At 30.0% G+C, this 27397-nt stretch overlaps 1 protein-coding gene across 1 annotated transcript in view; it reads right to left on the bottom strand.

The window, feature by feature from the left end:
* Window positions 1–27397, bottom strand: part of Ret (protein kinase receptor Ret oncogene) — a 387727-nt gene that overhangs the window by 16963 nt on the left and 343367 nt on the right. The window contains exons 14-16 of the mRNA XM_075354801.1: window positions 22463–22577; window positions 17695–17884; window positions 3689–3830 (exon numbers count right to left, since the gene is read on the bottom strand). Coding sequence (XP_075210916.1) covers window positions 3689–3830; window positions 17695–17884; window positions 22463–22577 — 447 coding nt within the window. The remainder of the gene's footprint in view (window positions 1–3688; window positions 3831–17694; window positions 17885–22462; window positions 22578–27397) is intronic.

Here is a 27397-nt window from a genome sequence, read left to right as displayed (position 1 = left end):
TCTGTTGGTTTAAGAAATCATCAAGGATCATGAGAAAACCATCATCTAGCGTATTGCTGGAATTGTTTGGCTAGATGTAATCCACTTCTTAAAAGTAAGAGAGTGACTCTGGTGTAAATCTTAGAAGAATCATATATTGATGTATAGCCAGGTACTGACCTCAATATACAATAGTAATGATTATCATCATTGCTAAAGAAGGAGTCTCAACAACCACCACAGAAGCAATGAATTAGAGTTTTAAGATACTCCTGGCCTAAAGAAGGATAATGCCCTCTCACTTGATGTCACAGAAGCAATGGTTAGAAACACCATTTGAGAACTAATTATTAGCTTTGTCTTTCCTTAACACTATTTTCACTGCAAAATTCTGTGCAGGTTGGTTTCCTGCATTCTGGAAATATATATTTATACACAGAGTCAAGGAAAATTATTTTTATTCTCTGAACTATAAGTTACTTTCCTCATCTCCAATTCTTTTGAAGCCATTTGAGCGTATTCTTTTTGTCATTCAGAATAAACCTCAGAACTGATGATGACAATAAATGGTTCTGGCTTATCCAAAGCCATTTGATAAATAGGTCACTGGTGGCAATTAAGGTCAAAGCATGGTTAAATTTTTTGGATTGAATTGAGGAGTAGGACCAGTGTAATATTCCTCATATTTTCATAGTGTAACTAACAATACTTTTTATGTTTAAAAAGTATTGCTTGAAAGTATTAACCAATACTTTTAACCAAATTCTTTATAAGTAGATGATATTTCTCTACAAGACTTTAATATTTTTCAAATCTAAAAATGTTATCTGATTCCTTTATCCTGGTACTATGAAAGACATTAAGAATAGTTTAGTGTGGATGAAATGATATCTTGATTCTGGAATTGAGTATAACCAGTTTGATTTTCACCCAGGATACTTAAAAAAAAAACATTTCAGATATTGTGATCACAGGTAGCACACCATGATTCACTTTAGTAGGAAGATGGTCATTTTAATATTTTTAAACCATTTTTTGAAGTGTGCCATGAGGATATACTATACAAACTTACAAGTTAGACCTGCCTGTATTGCCTGACTATAACTGTTGCATTTGTTTCATTCAGACAAAATCATGTAGCAGTGGATGACTGTTGAGTCATAAGTGTGTAAGATTTATAAGGAGCTGATTTGTCATCTTTGCTCAAAGATGACAAAAATGATGCTCAAAGATGGCTTTTAGTAATATTTCATGTACAGAGGGGTCTTTCTATATTCTATTTTGTAACTCTGATTGGCAAATTTGCAGCCAGAACTCTGCAGAAACAACTGGATGAGTTAAAGTCCCAGTTGAGAAAGTGAAAGATTGATATATATAAGGACAAGTCAAGAGTAATGAAAAGATCTCTACACCATACTAGTGGAAAGAAAGTTTCAACAGATGGAAATCTGGTGAAGGAATATAATATTTATGGAGATACTCTTGGTGGCCTTTTGACCTTAAAGAAGCATGTTAATTGTGTAATCATCAGAAAAGATGAGGTATATTAACACTAAACTAACACTAAACTACATTCTATAGGCCTATTGAAATTATGCAATCCTATATTGTTCTGAGTCAGAATTTTATTCTTTTGTTTGTATACGTTCCTCACCCTCATTTCACCTTTCCTGTTTAGAGAGCATTGCAGTTAAACAGATTAGAGATGTGTAGAAGTGGTCCAAAACATTACAGTACTGACCATCTTCAGTGCAGCATGGTTTGTGAGAATGCTACACAGATCCAACACATATTATAGAAAATTTTATAGATAGGAGTGATACAGTAATACAAATGCTTGACTCTTTGGTATTCTAGAACATCAAGTATATCTGTTGAGACTACCTGCAGTCACTGAGCATTAAGAAAACCCAATTGTGTTCCCTTGAGAACTCCTGTAAAGAAATGCAGATTGGAAATTTATACCCTTAGAACTAACCTCTTAGAACTGAGACATAGACTGTCCTAATTGTGCTTCGAACGGTTACTTTTGTAGCACATCTGTAGAGTAAACAGCCAAGAAGGGCAGATGTCACCCACAGAACTCAGATGGAGTAAAGGAGAAAGGATGTAGTTGGGGATAAAATTAAATATATTCAGTTTTGGGTTTGAATGGTTATTGCAGCACCAATTACATGATAACCACTCAAATCCTCACACTTCTATTAGCAGCAAAGTTTCCTTTCATTAAACAGAGGGGGAGCATTTATTAATAATCTACCCTACAACTGTGTTCAGATGTTCAATGTTAGATAATGCATACATGGCAAAACTGTGGGTATAATGAATTTAAGAATGGTATCAATATAGTTTTATATTTTGGAATAGAAAGCCTGTGCTTGTGTTTTAACACTATTTCCACACATATTCCAAGGGAATATTTTAGTGATCACCCGTTAACAATAAACTATGTGAAATCTAGTCATATTGAGCATTACTCCAATGTCATCCTAGTGTCCAACCAAAAAAAGAAATTCTTTCTGCCATAGAAGTTCAGTTAATAAAAAAAGAAGATTGCCTAATAATTTTTGTTCCCTACTTCTACACAACGCTTCAGTTACTCTAAGAGTTAACCAGATTTTTATTAAAAATATTTAGCCGGCATTAAATTTGTGTAAGAACCTATATTTGATTTTTAAATTTCTTCTTTTGTGTAAGGGATGCTTCAATGAACCTAGTTCAATCACTTTAAGTGATCATTATTAAGTAACAGTTAAGCAAATATTTGAGTCAGGGTTTTCATCAGCTGATGGGAAGTATCTTTTTTGGAGCCTTTATTGTATTTGATTTTCATTACTTAAAAAAAAAAAAAATGTTTTAGCAGTTTTTACATTTTACTATATTCCTCAACCACCTAAAATTATTCCTTGCTTTTAATATTTTTTTTAATTCAGGTTTTAGCAAGGTCATTTTGAATTCTCCTATTTTTTTTTTTTTGGCATATGATTGGAAGAATGATCTACTCATATATATTTCCATAAGATATACCCTGTTCAGTTTAAATTTGGTTTGGTTTATTATTAAAATTATTCATTTTGTATTATTTATTTAAATTTCTTTGGAACATCATGTGAATGCAACAAGATGTTACACACTATCTTCATTGTTCACTTTTTTTGTATTTTGAGAAGCAGTTCAGTATCCTCACAAAGTATATTGCTACAGCTTTGGAAATACTCATAAATATCCAAACTTGGGTAAAAATCAGTTAAATATGTTATTACCATTAATAATTTTAATTAATACTGAAAAGTTATTAGTGGACCTAAACTCTCAAAGATTATTCATAAAATCCATTTAATATTAATTTACTCCCAGTTTTGTTTTCTGCTGTTATCCTTAAACCAAAAATTGATTATGGCCAAAATTTCATTTCTTTAAAATGCATTATCAAAAAATGTTTGTCCCCAAAACTTGAATGTTGAAAATCAGACTAATTTTTGTTTCACAGTAGATTGAATATCCCAATATAATTATGCTAATAGTGAACAACGGCTGCAAAATAAACAATCAAAGTGTATTTCAGCATCACTATGTTATTTCAGTTTTATTCTGTATTTTCAGTGTTGTATTTTTACAACTTCTATTTTAGAGAAGAGATGTTCATAGATGGTGGTATGTTTAGAAAAAAATAAATATGCCAAGAATTTTGGATATTAATTTCTTTTACCTTCATATCTGATAAATATTCCATGCCCTTAGAAATCTGCCATGAAAAGCTAAGTATGTCTTGCGGTGTAACTTCTTCAATTTGAGGTTCACTTTCTTGTTCTTGTCTAACTTCTAAGCGACGATGACGTCTAAGGTAGCTCCTATAGTAGAAATAACAATAGCAACACCTTTCTAAATTGTAAAACCATCAATGTAAATCTGTTAAAATTGATCGTTAATGAAATACAGTAATAAATATTTGATAAAAAATTAAGTGGAAGATAAGTAAAACAGTAAAGTAGTGTAAAAACAATACATAATTTTCAAATAAGATCTATTTCTAATGATTGTAAAACAAAGCAGCTGCTTTGTAACAATGTTTTGAACAATCGCTACATACTTGATATGAATATTTGTAATATGTCTGTCACTATGTTTGCTAATTTTCTTACAACTTACAGTTTTCTGTTTGAAAAACATGCTCTTTCTATATTCTGCTTGATTCATAGTTTTTATTACAAGTGGGTAATATGTTTACATTTTAAATTTAAGCAGAGTAATTTTTGTAATTTCATTATTAATGTAATGTATTCGTGTAAACAAAAAATACACCTGTGCATGCACACACACACACACACACACATATACACAATGTTTGGTTATTTTAATAATAGTATTAATTAAAATTTAAATCTCTATAATTTCTGGATTTTGAGTCCTGTTAAATAATGATACTTTCCACTACATAAACAAATAGTTTTTCCACTAGATAAACAAATAATACAAAAAAGATTGTTTACTTTTAGTTAATTAAAATTTAAAATACTTTGCATAACACGTTTAAAAAATTAATTTATGAAATGATGATTAAAACTGAATTTAAATTGCATTTAAAATAATACAAACCTAAAGCTTCCTACATTCAATAATTCATAAATAACCATTTTAAAGAAATAAATTTCTATCTTACATATATATCTACATTATTATTATTATTACTACTACTAGTATAAATTATGATGCATTATTTAAAATGTAAAAGTTTACAAAATTTTGTATTTATTTCAATCGATTTGTAACTATATATTATGTAACCACAACTGGACTAACTGGACCAATATTTGGGCATTTAGCCTTCACGCAAGTTAACCAATAGTAACCACAGTTTATAAACATCATCTGTTATGTAATAAATAATATTAAATAAGAAACACTTTGTTTTAGTGTATCTTTTGAGAGCTTTGAAGATGTTAAATTTTTATTATGCAACTTTTATTTGAACCACACTTTATTTTTTTAAATGTACTAGTGTGTTGTATTAATCTTTAAGATGTATGAAATCTACCTCAAACTTGAACTTTTAAAAACAAAAAAAAACTGTAGAAGTTTTAATATAATCAAAAAAATATTCAACAAATTTAATAATAATTTAAGTAGAATTTTAACATTGTGATATTAATAGTAATAATTATATTAGCATAATTAATTAGAAAAAAAAATTATTTATCTTAAAGTTAAGAAATTGTAAAATCTTTTGGAAATGCTTTTGTTAAAAAGTACTTGCAAAGTGCCAATCTGTCAGATAAAAGTGCATAACTGACCATCTCAAATTTTGCGATGTCAGTTACAAAAAGATAATGGATTTGTTGAAGAATTCTGGAAACAGATTCAAATTTAAAAATTAAATTAAAACTTCAGAAGAAAATATTTTATTAGAATTACTTTGTTTTGGCAAATTCATTAACCAAAGTAGGTACACTGAACCTAGATTTACAGATGAAAATTATTTTAGTATGAAAACTACAAATCTTAAAAGAAAAATCAGCAGAAACTACTGAAAATCAGCAGAATCAGCTCACTCTAATTTAAAAATGTTCACAACAGCCTTTCTAATCAATAAAAAATTAATAATTTAGCATCATAAACTTTAAATCCTTGAATAACAGATTATTTGTCTTAACAATTGAATATAAATAATATAAAAAAAGTTGAAATTGAAAAATACATTAAAAAATTAGTAAAAGGCTTCAATGCTCAAATAAAAAAGAAAATGATGATAAAAATATAATAGGTGAACATTTAGCCCAGAAAAAAAAAACAGAAAAAGATTAATTAATGTATTTGAAACTTTTTACTTATGATTAATTCCAACTAAGGAAATTCCATAAAAAATTCAAAACTTTCAAATTACCAAATCCAATGATAGGAGAGCTTCAGATGGATCATGTAGTGATCTCAATACAAAACAAAAGAAATTTTAAACATAAAAATATGTTATGTTTTATTAGACACTTAAAAAAGTTAAACTAATGGTAATATAGAATTGAAAATTGAAGCAGGTGTAGGCAAGGATGTTCTATCGCAAACACTTTTTAACTGTGCAATAAAAAGGTTATCAGAGAGTGTAATAAACAAATTCAAAATTTAAAAATTGATAAAAACATCAAAATCAGAACAAAATTTAAATTTCTGAATGTAAATATATTAACCTTTGCAGACAATTTAGTTATCCTGCTAAAGATAACAAAAAAATCAAAATTAAAACATTAGACGAATGTGCAAATAAATAAGGCTTCAAACTTCTTATGTAAATACAAAATGGTTCTGAATTAGCAAAAATAAAACTCAAAAAATCAAAATCTGTAGGGATTTATCTCTAAATATCTAGGGATTTAAATATATATTTTTAATTTATTGCAATGTCCCAAACCTTATAAACCGGCCTTGTGATTAAAATTAACAATCATGTTTACTTAAAATTAAAAACTACCACCATGTGTTTATTCTTTCGGTTTTGGAAAATACTGACTACATATAAGAGATATACATTCACGTATATACAAGTACAATATACCTATACACATCAATGCAAAGTTCTATCATCCATCAGCAGGTGTTCGCCTATGGTGTGCAAATTACTTTTCTTCCCGTACCTATACGTTCATCTATATAATATATAATATAATATATATATATATATAAATGTTAAGTTCGTTTGTGTAAAATGTTCTGCACCGATTGGGCTCAAATTTTAGCACGATATATAATCCGCATCAAAGATTGTTTTCATCTATTTTTAATAAATCTATCTATCTATTTTTTTTATTTGTACATTTTTAATTTGGAAATGTAAACAAAGGAAAACCAATTAGATCAATGCAAGATGGCCGCTGTCAAACACAACGACCAATCACAAAGAGCCCGTATGGCCGTTGCCAATGTAAACAAAATCACAACTGATTAAGTAACAAATTTCTTTGAATTATATTTAACAGCTAAAACATCTGCATTTTATTAGAAAAAAAACAAAAAAAAAAAAACACCAAAACAAAAAGAAAAGCCACCAAGAAGGATGACTTACAGTAAGTAAATTAAAACACCCAACTTTCTTATAGCCCAGATAGACTTAGACTATGCAAACAAAAAAAGTCGAAATAACCAAAGACACAGAAAATAATATCCCTACATAATGACCAACAAATTCTTTGTTAGGTTATTTTTTTACATATATATGACCAAACAATCGTTTTTTGGTCATTTAGCGTTCTTTGCTATGTAAAAGCAAAGAACAAAATTCACAAATAGTAACACTGAAACCACACCACAACTAAGTATTAGTTTTTTTTTTGTTTTTTCTAACCTCCGTAACCACCGTTATGCATTGCTTCAGATGATGATACGAATGATTTAAAGCGTATGAAAAAGCCATGCCTGACCGGGATTCCAACTCGGAACCACCGGATTAAAGTCCGAGACGTTACCACTCGCGCCACGGAGGCTGGCAAACATATTCGTTAGGAGCCGAATAAAAACACGACTTACCAATATAGCGTTGTGTGTCAAACCAATTTTATACGGACTATAATTACTTTTAATACGCGAAACCCTTTGCAATGATTGAACATTAACTTAAACCTCTTCAAAAATTATTCCTTTTGAACCAAGCCACATTTTGATATCATTGTTTTTCTATAACACGGCTGGAATTCTTTTCGTTTAATGATAAGAAGCGTTGTCGAAGACAATAACCGAATTCTCTTCCAAAGGACATAATACACCGCTAAACTTATTCTAAATAATTCAAATTCGTGTAATTTTTTTATGAATCGCGTTTTTATCAAAATCTCACCTTTTTTTCAATTGACCTGCGGGGTTTTGTTTTCTTTGGTGACCGTAATTCATTAGTAGATTCATACTCGAGAATCACGTTGTACACTGAAGTAGCACAACTTCTACTTACGTTAGCAGTTTATTAAAATCTGAAATCAACGCCATTTGATTATTCTGTAATTTGTAAGCATTATTGTGCTTTTGTAAGCATTTAAAATGATGTGTTTTTTCGCACTACTTAAGGGCTTTTTTTAGCACCCCACAAATCTTTATATATAAAAATGTTAAGTTCGTTTGTGTACGCTTCAAAAACTCAAAATGTTCTGCACCGATTGAGCCAAATTTTCGCACGATATATAACCCGCATCAAAGATTGTTTTTATCTTTTTTTCGCATCAGTCACATACCCGCGACCGCGAGAAAACAGTTTTTTTTTAACGGTCAGCTGTGTACCAGTGTCCGCACCATCTGAGAGGAACACTCGCCATACTAGCTAACCACAACAGCAGTCACATGTGAAACAATACCTGTTCCCAATTACATTGTTTATTAACAAAAAAAAAAAACGTATCCACTTGCATCTGATTCAGATTATTATACAATCTGAATTAAATATTCACATTAATCGAGGTACTTTTGTGTGATCGTGTCGTGATTGAGCTGCGCCTTTCACCAAGCTCTGAATTTATTAGAAAACAACCAACAGTGGGATATATGTATTAATGACGCGTGCAACACTGCACATCCAAACCAAATTCGCGCATTATTCGCAATTATATTGACCGCTTGCTTCCTTTCATCTGCCACAGAGTTATGGGAAAGATATCGATCGCATATGGCTGAGGATATTTTGCATAGAGTACGCCTAGAAAATACCAATATGACCATGGAATTTACAGAAGGCAGTTACAACGAAGCATTGATAAATATTGAAGATATTTATCAAGTGCTTAGCTATTGCAAATAAAGTTCTTAGTCAATTGAGAATGCCAGCACCTACCCGAGCTGCGATTGCTTCATTTGATGTGGATTTACGCCGTGAACAGAGTTGCAACATTGGTGATCTTCAGTCATATATCCAATCAAACATTCCCAAATTAACACGTGAACAGAAAGGCATTTATGATCGCATAATGCAAATGATAAATGACGGAGTTGGGGGGACCTTCTTCTTGGATGCGCCAGGAGGAACTGGGAAAACATTCCTCATAAGATTGATTCTAGCAACGATTCGATCAAAAAATGACAATTATCCTGTTGCGGAATATTAATCAGCCAAAACTCTGCAACGGCACGCGACTTGCAGTTAAGAAATTGATGAATAACGTAGTGGAAGCAACGATTTTAACGGGGCCTTTCAAAGGTGAAGATGTCCTCATTCCTCGAATACCCATAATCCCGACCGATACACCATTTTAATTTAAAAGATTGCAATTCCCAATTCGATTGGCATTTGCAGTCACAATCAATAAAGCTCAAGGTCAATCTTTAGAACTGTGTGGTTTAGATTTAGATGCGGATTGCTTCTCACATGGGCAACTGTATGTTGCGTGTTTCCGAGTCGGCAAACCAAATAGCCTTTATATCTACGTAGACAGTGGAAAAACAAAAAATATTGTATATCCACAAGTATTGCAAAATTAAACTTCTATGAAACGTATGCTTTGTTTTGTTTCTCATTTCTCATCCATGCAACCACAATCTCAATCAATTTTTATTCTACAGAAATAAAATTAAAAAAATCAGTAAAAAAACTAAATTTTTGTACTGTGACTTTTTTTATGTATTTTCTTTGGTTTTTGAATTATAGTGAAAAAAATAAAATTTTTTAAGAAATTTAAAAACAAATTTCAAATTTTAATCAACGTTTTTTTATAATCTAGGCATTTCAAATCGGTCAAACGTCTAGAACACATTGTTAGTAGAAAGTAAATTGTATAAGCATTACGTTCATTTCAATTTTTGCGGAAAAGTCGTTTGTTTTATTGCTGATTTTTTCTCCAAGAAGACGAGACAACCATATTATTTTGATCATAACTGTTAGTTTTCATGTTACAATTTTATGTTTTCATGTTACAATTTTATGTTTTCACGCTCACTTTAATCAAAGCTAATTTTAAAGGTCTTTTCAAGTACTTTGAAAAATATCCTATAAGTTTTCCTCGAAAACTTTTCCGTTTTTCCGTTATTTAACGTTGAAAGGTTCGACTTCAGTTTTCGGTGAACAAAAAGTTACCTTCAACAAAGCAAAACTCGGTTGGTACTGCATCAACAGAAATAAAACAAAAAAACAATCTCTTTGTTGTTCATCTCATCAAACTTAATTTTTGCTAATATTAGTTTTTTCGATAAAACGTAAGATTTTTGAGTTATTCGGTAAAAATCGTTCAATGGTTGAATGAAAAATCAACATTTTTCAATTACGAATAACTCAAAAAGTGTTGACTACAAAATATTTTTTATGGAACATTTTTTGTTTAGAATTTATTCACTCCAATTTATGCCGTTATTTGTTATGTAACAATTTCCACCCCCAGGGTAAAAGCTCACATCGGCACTATTTAAGTTCTTTTCCTTGAGTTATTCTCCAATTACTGTCCAAATTTTACGTCCATCAGTTTTGTCCGAAAGAGTTCTGAGCGAAAAACCGTCAAACACTGGTCTATATAGGAAACTTATCAAAAGGGTCTGGAACGTATATCGCAAATATAACTTTCACTTAAGTAATTTTCAAACTAACTTAAAAATTACAAATATTGTATGCGATTACAAAAATCAATATTTTGATCGAATTTTCAAAGGTCTGAAAAATATATGGAAACAGGGTTATGATCATCTCTTACAAACAATTCAGTGCTTGCTAACTTCCAACATGTTTTTGTAAGCTCAAATTTACATAAGCTGCTTACATCTTATGCTCTTAAGCTGCTTATATCTTCTTACCTTGCATCACAATAACCTTAAAAAATTTGATGTGGACCCCACATGATCTCCTTGTATGCCTATTAAATTACATACACACATTTAAAAAAATTATAAGTACATAAAATTTTACTTCTTTACTGATATTTTTTTATTACTGAATTATTTTTTGTATAAATTTTTTACAATCAGAGGTTAATAATTATTAATAAATCAATATATTTAAATTGAAAAAAAAAAGTTAAAAAAGAAGAGATGAAGTCGGATTTAAACTAATGTACCTTCCTCTTGTAAGATCCAAATATTTAATTAATTAAAATTCTATTTGACTGTAACTCTGGAACCAATGAAAATAATTACCACTTATGATACATCATGGAAAAGCTCTCAATGAAAGCTTATTACTGCAGTTAAGAAAAAGTAAAAAATCCAAATTTTTTACATTTTGGGCTTTTTGTGGACACTTTTGGTCTAGTCGATTGCAGTCAAAAGGGGAGGTGCACAACTAGATGTTACAACAGTCCTAAATCCAAAATTTCAATATCCTACTAATTGTTTTTTAGTTATGGGAGATAAATGCTCACATACATGTGTACAGACATCGTGCTGAAACTAGTCAAAATGGGATGATCAAAATGTTTATTTCCATTGAAATCTGAGAACCAACATTTTTTGCAATCACAATACTTCCTTTACTTTCCTGTATAAGACAGTAAAAATAAAATCTACTCTTAACTGATCGTACGAAGGGTTTTTACTCACTAAATTATTACATTTTGGGGGAAATACATTGTTTACTTCTGGTATCAGAAAAGCTAGAAATATATACAGCATGTTCAATTAGTACTATGATTAATAAACTGAAAAAAATAAGGTTCTCTATTCTGAGATACTGAATATTAATGATTCATATTAATAAAATGGTTAAACTGTGAACAGTCTTTCAGATAGTAGTGTTCTTCATTATGAAGTTACTGCAACATTTACATATTAGATCCAACATAGGTGGTCTGGAGTCCAAAGCATACATAGTGCATTGGTTTAATGGTTAAATAAATTGTTGGAAAAGTATATATTTATATAATCTATATTGTAATTTATACAATCTGTATTAAAATCAGGTAGCAGTAGAATAAGAGTAGAAGATGATGATAGTAAAACTCTGTTCCAAAAATTAGTAAGAAAAGGATGTTGTCTATTTTTTTTACTTTCAAACTTACTCATGGAAGAAGCTTATAGCATATAGCTAATAGCCCTAAAGAAGATGCACCTAGAGTTGAGTTATTATCCACAGAGAAAAAAATTAAGATATTAAAATGTGCTGATAACTGAAGTTAATAAGTTTCAAGAAATATTGAGTGGCAAAGGTTTATTGGGAGAGAAATCCAATTTGGAAATAAATAAAAATAAAACAAAAGTAATAAAATCTGACAGAAAAAGGATAATGAGAAATTAATTATAAAGATGAGGAACTGACAATACTAGAGATATTTTGTTATGGTAGTAAAATATAAAGGATGGATGAAGTGATACAACATCAAAAATAGATAGATAAAAACAAGGTAGAAAATCTTTTGTGGAGGACAATGCTTTATTATATTGAGATGTGTTTAATGTTGCTATCAGAAGACCTGGAAATGTATAGCTCATGTTCAATTAGTACTATGATTAATGAACTGGAAAAAATAAGGTTTCCATTCTCAGTTCTGGGATACTTAATGTTTATTATTCATATTAATAAATAGTTAATAATTTTTTCATTAATTTATTTTTAGTTAGCAATGAATTATTAACTGTTTTTATGATGCATAAAAATAAAAACTTTTCAAGAAATTACCACTTTGGATTAGAAGCTGCTATCTAATGCTGACATTTCATAGATGTACTTGTAGTATGATTATTACTCTATTTAACAAACTACTTATGAGGAAAACAGATTATCTTTTTAGTACAAAACCTATAGTTTGCCTGCAACCAAAACATTAATTTGTATTAAAAAGATAATTAAAATTAGTTAATTCATCAGTAAAACTATACTTAAGCTGTAACTATACTTCTTTACTAAAATATACTTAAAATTTTCATTGCATTCAACTTCAATGATATACAAGAAATCAAAGGTTCAAAAAATCATGGAAACCCACAATTAAAAACCTAACAGCCTTTTTAATTTTTTCTTTAATTTCAGGATAATTATTGATTTAATCTTACTTAAAATTTTTTAAACTAGTCCTTTACTTTTTCTGAAATTAAAAAAAAATTGATCTTTACTTTCAAATCTAGTTTTAAGTTTATAATGAATGTAAATCTTCATTAGGGGTTTTATTCTTAATGATTTAAGTTTTTTATTTTTTTTTTGATGTAGATTATTTTTTTTGTATTTTTATTAGTATTTGATTGGGGTTTTCAACCGATGACAACTAAACTTTTAATATTTTTTTTTTACATTTATTTGTTACTTTGATCTTTTTTGTGATTATAAAATTAAGATACCTTAGGATAACAGCATCATAAGAAAATAATAGATGGAATGTAGTATTACAGGAAGCTGTAAAAAATGAGATGAACTTCAAAATCAAGATGTATTAAGATGAATTGATGAAAATGGCATCTTGTGGCAGAATATGGTAAAGTGAGGAACTAGAATAGTAGGCTACGAATTATTACATCCAGTTTGGTTAATCTAGTGGTAGAGAGATTTGTAAAGGTAAAAAGCTGCACACGAAAACAAAAATTGTAAAAAAATTTATCATATATAAATGAAATCACAACTCCAAAAAAACAATTTCATTGTAAAAATATTAGTGAATCTCCTTATCATCCCCCAAAAAAAGTTAGTTGGAAAGTGGCACAAAAAAAGTGGCCACACAAAAATTGGCAAAAAGAAGTTATTTAAAAAGTGGTAGTTAGTTATAATGTTAAATAATACAAATCCCTAAAAAACACACAGTGTGAAGGTAAAAAAAATGATGTACAAAGACTACTTGGCATTTTAAAACTTCTCTTAAACACAATTCTTTGCTTCAAACGTAGAGAAAAAAATATTTAATAAATTAAGTTGTGTAGGTACTTGAAACAGATTACAAAAATTCACTATCTCAAAATATAACAAAAAACTGGTTTAGAAAAAACTAGTAATCTACTCAATCATTAAGAGCAACCTTATTTTGCTGTTTATTATTTTATAATTGAAACAGCACTGTGATGAATGAATTTTTTAAAGTTTTTGTTTCAGTTTCTTTATATATGAATTTTTTTCTGATTCAGGGCGAACAATTGTTATTTTGAGAGATACCTTCACACTGTAAGTGTTTGTATTATTCAACATTTTTTTATATCATTCTGTTTTTGTTGGTATTCAGGAAAACAATTTTTTGTGCCTCTTTTCTACTAAAATTATTTTTTTTCAGTGAGAGGGGGGTGGTAAGGAGATTCACTATCACTTTTACAATGAAACACTTTTATTATTTTGTTATTTTTGTTAAAATAATTAAAATTAGTTTAAAAAAAAAAAAAAATAATAATTTTAAAAATATGCAATTTTAATCACAATTTATAAATATAAACCGTTTGCTCATATTAATCTACCCCATTCATTTTCATAAATTCAAACACTAATATTTGCAAACAATGATAAATGTATTTGATTGAGTTGCAAAAGCTTCTTCTTTGTTGAGTAATGTATTTTTTAAACGTAATGTAATGATTTTCAATAACCGTTTAGAAAATTAGTGTGTGGCATTCAGTTTTGGCTGTAGGTATACGATTCCATAACTTAACGGAAAACCGTTCATTACGTACTGTTCAACGTATACTATCCAGAGAAAACTGGCATTCAGTCTCACAACCCAAGTATACGATTCGATAGATTTAACGAGGAATTGACGTATACGATTGCATAAAATGAAATCGACTAGTAGATTGCGTAAAATGCAATCGACTAAAATGCATTTTGACTAGTTTCAGCACGACGTTTGTACATATATATGTGCATATGTATTAACCATAACTAAAAAGAGCAATGTTTTTAGATAAATTTATGGTGTCGTTCACTTTCGTCATGAGGTATGTGACGACATAAAATAAATAAAACACAATATTTTTAGATCAGTTTAATAAAACAATTGTAGTATTCGATTTCTCCCCCCCCCCCCGTAACATCCGTCATTGTCTACCGATATCAACAAAAAACACTCTTCAAAAACGAAAACACCGATTTTCCCGGTAAAACACTTATTTCATTTTCCGCTACACTCACTGCTACACACACTGCGATTATTTTCAATTCGTAAATACAAAATTATTACTGTTCCAATTTTGAAAATGCACTGAAACTAGTGTAATCACAATGTGCTTTGTTCGGAAATTTTACTTTGTTGTAAATTTTTATGCAAAAAAATGTAAATTAAAAAGATAAAAATAGAGAATAACACCCAGAAAATATAAATCTTTTAATTTTAAATGCATCTCTATTTTGCTTAATCTAACCAATTTTTATATAATTAATCATAAGGAAAATTATTTCGATGTAACCTTAATTTATTATTTCCATTTAACTGGAAATTACCTAATCATACACCAGCTGAACGTAATTTTGCTGTGTTTACCTTTCATCACAATAATACATATAATTTTACCTTTATTATTATTATTATTATTTATAATTATTATATTATATTCATGGTCTATTATATTTGTAGGTATAATTTATTAAACAATTTTTCATAACCTTTTGATACATATCGTAGTATTTTTTAAACCCTGATAACTTGCGTCAGCTGACGAAATATTGACGGAAACATGGCTATATCATTTTTCTCATTGAAAAAGAGTAAAACATAGAACTGAAGCCTTGCCGGCCTCCGTGGCGCGAATGGTAGCGTTCTTTCATCCGGCCTTTCATCGGGAGGTCCCGGGTTCGAATCTCGGTCAGGCATGGCATTTTCACACACGCTATAAATCATTCATCTCATCCTCTGAAACAATACCTAACGGTGGTCCCGGAGGTTAAAAAAAGATTGTAGTCTGCGCCATCTGACGAAATAAAAATGAAACCTACTTTTGCTTGCTGTTGGAGAAGAATAAGTTGCAGTTTCATTTTGTGTGTTGAGAAAATAGTGAATATATGTAGTAAACATGTCAATTAATGAATATTTTATAGTAAAACTAGCTTTTATATAAAGAAAAAAACATACATCATGTTTATGTTAGTAACGATGTGTATTTTAGTATGTTGCATGTGTATTTCAGTGAACGAAAAATCACGATCTTTCATAAGATGCTTAACCATTACTATAAATAACTACCATTTGTTGTTTTCTTGTGTTTTTTTTTCACCCTTTTGTTTAAGTTATTGGCGGAGATTCACTCGGTTCCCAAACGGGTTGTCTTAATTTATTAGTTAAATAAATATATTAACTACAATGATAAATAGCCATATTATTGATGAATATGGACATATTGCATTACATTTTCTTGAATGAATTACAGTAGTAAAAGGATTATTACTACTACAGTAGTAAAAACGTTAATTCTTATCCTAATAATAGAAGTACATTACACAATTCTGCTCTAGTAAATGTTTCCTGTGCTAAACTGTTTTAAATATTGTTCTGTATTAAACTTATGTGTAAGTCCAGGATTTTTTATTGTAATTTATTGTGACAATAAAGTGTCTGTGACTGCATATTGTGAATTTTATTAGTATTCATTTCCACTAAATCTACACAATAGGTTTGTGGGAGGTGGTCACCCCCTTCCTGGCTGGATCTGTCAATGCCATAGTACAGTTATTCAAACAATTATGTGACTCAAAGCTAAGTACACAGAATTTAGGATGTTAAAAACTGAACACTGTCTTCAGTTATAAGTGTTATTTTATATTTGAGAGATATTTATTATATACTAGAATTTCATAGACGACTGAGGATAATGTGCCAGTCTAGTACAAAATCATCTTTAATACCACATTTAAAAAACAAGTTCTATTTGATTGACGAGTTAAATAACGCTGTGTGCAGTTCCACTGAATAACGTTGGTATATATTGGAATATAATGATCACAGCAGTCAATACCACAAAAATTATAAAAAAAATAGTTTAAATATTTTTTTTAAAAATAACTTGAAACAGTGAGAATAATTTTCTTTATTTTATGAAGCAAAGAATAAAAAATTATATAAATAAAACTAGATTTTTTTACCCACAACACAAGGGGAAAAAATGTGATACAATAACTGCTGTTTATTCATCTGTTTGTGTGTGCCCCAAGCCACCATTTGGCTGCACTAACTTTCATGAAGCAGGTGTCAAACAATTCCTCAAAATTGCATAGTCATACTGGCTGGTTGCATGATGACTGAAATTAGGTTGGTTATAGATCCCATTTTCCCAAAACCAAAAAATTAGTTTTTTTGAACTCATCAATGGAGTAATAAATTCCAAATAAATGCAGATAATGTCATATAATTATTTTCTTTTCTTTTAAAATGAAATCAATTTAGTTTAGATCTACTATTTACTGTCTTACTGACTTAAGTTGAAATAATAACTTGCAATTTTCTTTTCCTTTTGCCTAATTACTGTTCTTTAATCTGATCAGATTATAAAATTTTCAGTATTTCAAATATAATTTAAATTAAAACAGTGTGATAAATGTATATTTTTTTATCTTAGGAGACTCTAAATATTTGAGACTTATAAAGAAATTCACTCTAACAATAACTATTCCTTTAAAAATGATATTGTTTTATGATGGAAATCAGCAGGTCACAAGACCTGCTTGACAAAGATAATGTTTCTTTTTATCTTACTTATAGAAATAACCAATTTCAGCAAATAAAATTGTTAAATCTATATTTTGATCTAAAATCTTGTTTCATATATTTATGAAGCCTGTTTGCTTATATTTGTGAAAAAGAATAAGCTAAGAATTATGAAACTTTTATCTTATGCTAATTGTTTTAAGAAGATTTAATAAACAATTATCATTACTTAAGTGAGCCATGATGAGCAAACTCCATGATAAGGTAGACTGGCCCTCCTGGGGATGTTGATGCTCCTAACAGGCGGATGACATTTGGGTGAGAAATCTCTTTAAGCATCTGATATTCTGACATTAAATCAGCCAATTCTGCAGGCCCAGCACTGTCCTTTAGTGTTTTCACCGCTACTGTTGTAATTCCTGTTAAGAAAAACCATAGACTATTTATTATAAATTAGCCTTAAGTTTACCATTTAGCTAGTGTAGTCTTCACATTGCAAAATCCAAAACTATATTATTAAACTCAACCAACCGGTTTTTCCAGCTGCTGTCGGGTCTGGGTGTTTTTATATAGGCAAATGCAATTACCGCTACTGGCTTGCCAGGCCTGATGTAGCTGAAGTGTAAGTGTAAATGAACTGGTAAACATGTAGACTGGAACAGACTAAGGTCAACCACTCCTGAGACATGTGGTTAATTGAAACCCAATCACCAAAGAACATGGGTATTCACAGTCTAGCATACAAAACATGTATGCATGTATATGTATGTGTGTCTCACACACACACACACACACTCTATATATATATATATATATATATATATATATATATTATATTATTTCGGGTACAACTTATAATTATTTTCACCTTAGGGGTACTCGAACAAAAAGGTTTGGAAATTGCTGATGTAATGTGATTCTTGCCTATTAACTAACTCGATGGTAAAAGAGTTCTTTAGAAAATATTAGTGAAATATAAATAAATACAATGTTAATATTGAAAAAATAAATCTATAAATAATTTTAAAAATTGAAAAGATTTAGAAATAATATAACATATTTATAAATTAAATTTTCATGATTTTATGTAATTCATTTTTACTTCCAGCTGTGAAGTTTTTTTACAAAAATTATTTTATTTTTGTGGTAAAATCTAAAAACAAAAATTTAAAAAGATGTAATAATGTACTTACATCCCAGTTTTAGTAAGTTAAAAAAAAAAAAATAAATTTGGAATGAGAATGTACTGCAGGCATAAAAACGTACTGAATCAACAACACTGAGATGTGTATAAATTAAATACAATTTAATAAAAAAAATAAATATTGCTGAATCCATAATAAAAATCTCGCTGCTGTTTTAAAATAAAATTGCTATCACTGACTAAGAGAGTAAAATAATTTTATTGCTCAAGAAACTTTACAGGTTATTACGTTCATTATTGACAGGACAGTTGTTGGCCAATGAAATTAGTTCCATTTTAACATTCATTAAATTTGAATTATTATCGGTCTCTTAACAATAATAATTTGAACTGTTAACAATATCTGTGAATTTGATAATAATAATTGATCATCATCTTAGTGAATTAATCAGTTAGCAGTTTTTGCATTCAGCTCATCTCCATTTTTCTTCCATTCTGGCACGATGTTCTCTCAACCCATTTCTTACAAGGCGTTATTCTATTCCTAACCAAATCATTGAATTTTTCCCTCAGTCACACTGACTTTTACCCCAAGCATTTTTCAGTTACAATTTTTGATTTATTTAGGTATGATAGTGGGTCTTGAGATTTTATATGTGATTAGAGTATCCTAAATCAATTGTAGATGTGGTGATCAGTGGGAAGAACTTCACTGTCTCTGATTTTTTCCTGATGAATTAATTCACCACAGAAGCTTGTACATGGGAATATCTTCATATTCCCATGAAATTTTGTAGCATATGAAAAATGCCACGTGTGAGAACTGGGAACTGGGACCTCCAGATAAAAGGGGAAGACTCTACCACTCCACGACAGAGATCAGAAAATTTTTTTATCATGTCTGTGCATCAGTCAATGAACCAATCTGCATTTTTCTTTCCTCACTCACATTTCTTAAGCAGATCAGTCTCTTTATTAATGGACGTTAGTAAACAATATATCAGTTGTCTAAGTATAGTCAATCATTCCAATTCTATCCTTATTTCTTATACTCAACCATGACCTCCATCACAATTGTATCTGTTGCTAGTGTCACCAACATGTTAATTAAAATCTTGAATAAACTTTAAAATCTTATTAGAGTTTAATATTAAATACTAGATTTAAATATTGTAATTTTTTTAATAATATTTTTAATATGTTTTCCAGCACACTGTTACCATAATAAATTATTTTGGTCTCTTTTGGGAAAATTAACAATTATAATGCTCAGCTAATAGTCCTACCTTTACTGTGGCCATTAGCAGTGAATTATGCTGCTGCTAAGGGTTGATTTTCTTGAATTTTCTTCTTTACCCCATATAAAGCTACTTAAGGATAGCCTTTGTTCATTTATTACACACATCAGACTAAGTGAATGGTATTGACTCTAAGAATAAGTAATGGGAATGCCTTAGATGTAACAAAAATGTAAAGTTAATTTTAAAATAAATTTATAAATCTATTTCAAGTAAACAAAATTTATGTAGAATAACAAAAACTTGTAAAGCTATAAAAGATAAATATACAATTGCTTATGAATAATTGACATGATTTGTGACACCCCTCCTGTTAGCATTTTTAAACAGAAAAATTATCACATTAATATCCTCCTTAAAACATACATATGCCAAAGCAAGTATTAAATATTTATATGACAGTGTAAATACTCACAAATACACACCTATGCCAGTGTAAGTATTCATACACTCATCTGTCCCCTAGTAAAATAAAGTATTTCTTAGAAAAATTACTTGTGAGGGAAAATTTTTCCTTTACTTATTAATTTATAACTGAACTTACTTATTTAATATTGCCTTATTTAATTCTCTGCCTAAGGTATTACATTAACATTTTATAATCTTTACCATTTAAATAATTAATCACATCTCTTTGAAGACTTCCTTTACCAAAACTATTAATTCTAAAATCCTGCAGTACTTAGCAAAATCCTAAAAAATTTTCAACATTTTTAAACTCTCTTATGTAAAAAAATGAGCAAAATCTTGTACTCTTTTCTTTGTGTGGTCTATTAAATGGAAATATTTGCTGTTCTGGCTGTACAAATGTTCCCTATAAAGCTATGGTCCCATAATAAAATTCATACCTAAGGTAAGTGCTTTTCCCAAGATCCTAAATCAAATTCTTATAAAAAATTAATGCATTTTACTCTTTCTCTTTCCCCTTGTATTGCCTCTAGTCTCAGTCATCATTTTCCTGACCAATAAATCCAACTGCCAATTCTAATTGTTTCGGCTATCAGTAGCCTCACCCAATTTGCAGTTATATTTTCCTGTTTGCAATCATTTATTGGTATGTTGTGTTAAAATTACCCTCTTACTTGATAAAGGAATTTTTGTTATTTACAATCACTGTGGTGGACTGGTAACAACTCAGTCTTTCATCTGGAGGTCCTGGTTTTGAATGCCAGTCAGGCGTGGAATTTTTTCATATGTTATAAAAATTCCATTTCTATATCGCATGGACAAGCTTCAAGCTTATGTGGCAAGATCAAGTAAAAAAAAACTTTTTCTCTAAACATTCAATATAAACCTTATTTGGAGAAACCTGCTCTTTCCCATGTAATTTAAAAAATACCACTGATGTCAAACTAATATAAAAATTAAGAATTAAACAAGAAGAATCAAGAACTATTTCAATGCCATCTGTAGATTTATTATGATAAGAGTCCCCAGTATACCAGAAAATTACATTTTCTTCTGTTCTCTAGATAGTTCATTCTCAGCTTTTATTCATTCTAATATGATATTATATCATTTGTGACAAATACGAATTGATTTGATGAAACATCTTGTAAAATTTAGCAAGGTTCTTTCTAATAAATTTTGTTTATAAAAATTTTTTTTTTTACATTTTATACGAAAGATTTAATTAATCTGATAAGTTAGATTAATTAATTTATCTGACTGAAACATTAAGGTAGTGTGTGTAATCATTCATTTTTACAATTCTATTCTGCTATGGGTTGCTGCTTTAAGTTATTTTTGTTCTGCTACTGAAATCATTCAACTTGATCGTAACATTAATGTGTTTGATACTAAGTTAGATATTATGAGTTATGGTGTTAATTCAGTTATCAATGTATGTATTAATGGACAATTACTTTTTGCCTTGTTTGTGTTAATTTCATTTAATAAGCCATAAAGTCTTATTCTAGAAATTTATAGTGCTTTACTACTACATATGATAGTAAATTACTAATTTACTATTGTCAGAGATAATAAACTCTGATCCATCAAGAATACTGTGCTGCTATGCAGCTCTTCAATCCAGATATAGTAACCATCATACAATAACCATCAAGAGGAGGTTATTATTTTCTGTTTGCGAATAGGGCATACTAATCTTACACATGGCAACCACTGAATCAGACTGATGCACCTGTTGGTGCTTGCTGTAACTGCCAACTAACAATACACCTCATCCTTGTGGACTGTTTGTGTTATGCGGCATTGTGTTGGAAATTTAAATTACGAGCTACCAACCGAGATATTCTAGGAGACAATCTGAGAATGTTATCAAATAACTTGTTTTTTCTTAAAGCTGAACATCTACATTCGATTACCTAATACTTATTATAATATACTTTCTTAGAATTTTATATTGTGATTTAACTTTTCCTACTTTTCCTGTGTTATTGTGCAGCTTGTTTTAATTAATTTTTTTATGTTATTTAGTTTATACATCGTTACACTTAGCACATGTGTTAAAAATTAGTATTATTTTGTAAAATCATTGCTTTTGGGTGCTAATAACAAACCTTTGTTGTGCGGAAAAAAAAAAAACTACTTACCAGGAACACCTGCTATGTTATGTGCCTTAGCTCTTAATACTCTGCCAAATTCTCCTTCACCTAAACAAGACTCTATTTCAAGGCGATCTCTTGGAAATTCCCACTTTGGATCAACCTAAAAAAAAATATTATTTAATGAATTAAAATAATTTAAAGATCAAAATGATGTTTGAACTCAAAATAATGTTTATTTGCAATAGGAAAAATAATAGCCAAAATTTGAATACATGTGTTTATAAAAATTTAATGAAAAATTGACAGTGTCACTTATAATAAAATACTAAACATATTCTATGGTTTTCATCTTTTTTAAAGTTATTCACATGAAATTATGAAAAAAGTATTTAATACTGTGTAGTAGTTACATTATGATTATTTAAGATATGACTAAGAAATAAATTAACTTCACTTATAAAAATAATGGAATTTGAAATATTAACAGAAGTTTTCATGACTTATTATCAAATTAATTGAAAATTGTGCTTTCAGTAGATCTTGTTACAGCTAATGAAAGACCTGAAGATCAGTGGAGTTAAGTGTGGCACTGTTAATGATGGTGTCTAACCTGACATAGTAAGAAAGCCCCTTTAATTTGTGACTGAAAAATTGCTTAAGCTGCATCGTGGTTGCTATGTAAAATATTATGTTCTTAAACTTTGTGTATTTGTAAACTTCGTATTTTTCTAGCCTGTTACAAATAGTAGCTATGTGCTTTGAATAAAATTAGCAAGTCGCTATTGCAATTGTTGGCTTGATATTTCTCTACGGTTTATTCTATTTTTATGCATTTTGGTTGTTATGTTTTTTTTTTGTTGCTATATATGAGTTCAGCATTCTCAATGTAGTATTTAGTGCAATCAGTGTAGTTAAATTTATATGCTCCTAGGTCCATATGTTTGTCAGTACTGTTTTGATAGTTTGTTGTGCAACCTTGGCAATTTTTTTGTTATTTTGGAAGTGTCAGTAACCTTTAATTCTGAAAATGTTTCTTATTCTAAAATATTGTTGACTAATGTGGTTAATGAGTATATTTTTTTATTGATATAGTAATTTACAAACAACATGGTGAGTGTAATATAAAACGAATTCAGCAAGCCTTAATTGGTGCTAGTTGTTTAATAAATTAGAAGAAGTATTGTATTAATAACATAACATACGGATGACATTTAAAGATCACATGAATGAGAAAAATTTTTAAGAAAAGTCTCTATTTTTCTAAAATTCTTTAATAAAAACTAACAATCAATTTTGGCCATTGCAATAGCATTAATAATTATTAATTTACTCTAAATCATAATGTAAAGTTAAAAATGTAACAAATTCGTGTAGTTTTGAATAAATACAATTGGTTACATCAGATAAAGTAAAATTATAACCAAACCTATCTCAGAAATTTTGGATATTAAATTGGTGTTCAGCCATAATTTTGAAATTTATTTTAGAATATAAATATGACTGATCAGTCAAATCGGTCTTATCTCACAGTATACCTATAAAATTAAAAGGAAGTCATAAAATGATTTACAAAAGATAGTATAATATTATTTAACAAAAGAATTTATAAAATTTAAAACTAGCAAATTTTTGTTGCCAAGAATTTCATTAGACTGTCATCAAATTAGTCTACAGATAATTTCTTGCAATTAAAGCAGAATTTTTATTTGTGTAATTTTACTTTTTGATTTTTTAATCTGAATGCCATAGGTTGAGAAGCCAACAAAGAGCTTTAAAGCTCCACAATTGATAATCGGGTTGGCAATCAATTTCATGATTTGGAAAGCTTGTATATAAAAAATAAATTAATGAATAACAACAATAAAGTGCAATTGCCTACTGAAGCATAAGAAATTTTATGTTAAATTATGGAGGTTACATAAAGTACTTTTACAAGTAATCAGCAATTTATTTAACAGTCAAATTATGCCAAACTTGTTTCAGAAATTTAATTTATTTTTAATTTAAATGGTTGAATTTAATCGAAAAGCAGATAATCATCTTAGGACCCAACTCCGACAGTTGTAAGGAAGCGGCCTCACGCCGTACTGGACGAACCACCGTGATGGTGCGGTGCGGTAGCCGAAAATCGACAAACCAGGCTTAGGGGCCTCCATATCGCATGAGCCATAAACGGAATAGTGCGTCAGACGCGTTTCCGGGGTCGCGAGTGAATAGTTTTCGCGAGTTATATAGTTTGAAGACGTCAAATACGGTAAGTCGCGCATAAAACAAAAACGCGGTCAAAATTAAAAAATTTTTTTTTTTTTTATTCCGCGTGTGTTTTTTGTTCTGTTTCTCTTGTTTCAGAAACGGGAGAAATGTGGATGTGGAGCGACTCGTCGTGCCGTCTCATCCTGCCAGTCGAAAGAAAAGTAAAAATTAAATTTTTTTTTTTTTTTTTTTTTTTTTCTTTTTTTCGTGTGTGTGTTCTGCTTCTTTTGTTGCAGATACCAACAGCCACCACAAAAACAAATGGTTTCTTCACTGCGGCCACGCGGTCCCCCCAACCCCTTCTCAGACCCACGTGTGTCTGAAGGTTAATAATTACGTGGAGTGAATAATTTCTGTTTACTTCCTTCCAGAAAATCGCCGCCCCAAAAAACCGCGATCGCGAATAGGTATCACCATTTGTAAGTTCCCTATTACATTCCTTTCCTTTCAAGAAAGAAGAAAGAGGGAACGAGCCCATCAGCCCAGCAGTCACAAGCCCAGCAGCCACCTGCCCAGCAGACACCTGCCCAGCAGCCACTGACAGCACAGAAGAACGAAGAAACCTGCACTTTCCCCCGTTCAGCCCTTCGGGGCTTCGGGAATTCCAAGGTTAATGGTATGTAACTTCGGTTACTACCAATTCTTGGAAAGTGCAGGCCAAAGAAGAACGAAGAGGTCTTCGGAAGAAGAAGAGGGAGAAGATGAAGATGAAGAAGAAGGAAGACCAGCCACTCGTCTCAACATCACGGACTGGAGTCCGGAACAGAGCCCAGCAGAGATGCGTCCTGAAGGGCAGCCATACCAAAAGCGGATGAAGAGCTTCTACACAACCTCTCCTTTTCAAAACTTACAGTAAGATAAAATAACCCAGCAATTGCGACTCCTCCGGAAAAGGGGACGCATTGCTCCCTCCTTACAGGTAGTGCCCCGTTGTGGCGTATTCCTGCTAGCCTATTAAAGAGTTAGCACCGAAAGGACTTCAGTGGACGGTCTGAAGTGGAATTACGTCGGGAGGACAGGCTTTATAAGCCTAGCCTTCCGCGGTCGGCCCGTAAAATGGGTTCGATAACGCTGGTTTAACAACGGATTGGAATGCAATTAAATCCGTCCTTAAAACACTAAATAATAATAAACAAAACTTGAAAAAATTAAACCCGCTATTTAAAATTAACCCTTTTAAAAAAACAAGCCCGATTAGAATGATCCAGCAGCAAGGGACTCTGTCCAGGTTCTGCGATGGAGTAGGGAGTAATAAACTCCTGCCAACTTTGCATTCCATTCCATAATCATCTTATATATACAAACTTATAATTTTTTAATACATTAAAGCAAAAGACGGTTTAATTATTATGAAATAATCAGAAAATTTAATCAGAATATTTCTAGAAGTAGAAATATTGAACAAGTAAGATAATTTGATCTTACCGAATAACTTTGATTAACTAAGTGTATGTAGTAATTTATCTTAATCAAAGATGTACGTCAGGGGTTCTCAACATTTTTGTGACACGGGACCATTTGAGATTGCCAAAAATAGTGGTGGGTGCAATCAGCTTAAAAATTAAATAAATAAAAAAGTATTATGTCCTTTATTATAGCATATATTTTGTAACATATATTTACTACAACAGATTATATATTTATTATAAAAGTCGAATTAGTGTGATCTTTAACATTAAATTTCATTTGTTAATTTCTCATAGTTGGGAATGTAAGATCATCCTAATCGAGGTTGGTATTAGTAACTTGAGATAATATTCATGGTGTAAAATAAAGATTTGCACAAATATGTGCAACCAAAATGAGCACTTCATTTTGTAGGTTCCTTTTTTCAAAAGATTATACTTTTTACGGTCAATTGAATTCCAAAAATTTTCATCCGTTTCATGAGATTTTAATATTATGTCATTTTGAAAATCTAAAACCCCTTCTACAATTTTTGATTGCAGTTTCTACAGCAGAACTTCTTCAAGAAGTTCTGGTGTAGAAACATTGTGCAGTTTCAGTAATGTCTACATGTGCAGTAAAAGGATTTCCAAAAAATTTAGCCACGAGTTCGATAACAGTAAACTGCTGAACTCTTCTTTTAAACTGTTCTAAAAGTTTTTTAAGATGAGTGATGAATAATGTTATCTGAAATTTATTTTCCCTGATCATTTTTTTCATCCTTAGAAAGTGTGCAAGAGAATTTTTCAACAAATTATTTATCCAAAACTGTATTTTGGCTTTGAATGCTTTTATAGAACTAATTGTTTCAGCTAAATGTTTTTTTCCCCTGGAGATTCAGGTTTAAACTGTTCAATTTTTCACTATGTCAGTTAAAAATGCCCAAGTCCATCAAACATTGTAGGTTATCTAATTATGGAAACGTTTGATTTTTAAAGTAAGGAATTTCTTTATCTCTTTCAAAAGATAAAAAAATCGGGGAAGTGCTTTACTTTTACATAACCATCTTATATCTGTAAGGGGGATAAGGTCAGCTTGGGAAAATTCGTCCTTTTTAACAAGGGCTTTAAACGATTTGCTGGAATTTTGTTAATTATTTTAACATCAACATTAATAACATTACTGAAGGGTAATGTTTTGGCACATAATGATTCTTGATGTACGATGCAGTGATAACACATAATGTTCGGAAAGGATTCATTTTTCTTGCTATGGGAAATAAATCCATTTCTGCAGCCTACCATTGCTGGTGCACTATCAGTAATAATTGCTGATAACAAG

The sequence above is a fragment of the Lycorma delicatula genome, chromosome 1, assembly GCF_047948215.1.
Source record: "Lycorma delicatula isolate Av1 chromosome 1, ASM4794821v1, whole genome shotgun sequence".
NCBI lineage: Eukaryota > Metazoa > Arthropoda > Insecta > Hemiptera > Fulgoridae > Lycorma > Lycorma delicatula.
Note: the sequence above shows the minus strand (reverse complement) of the source record. Positions and strands in the feature narration are given on the sequence as shown.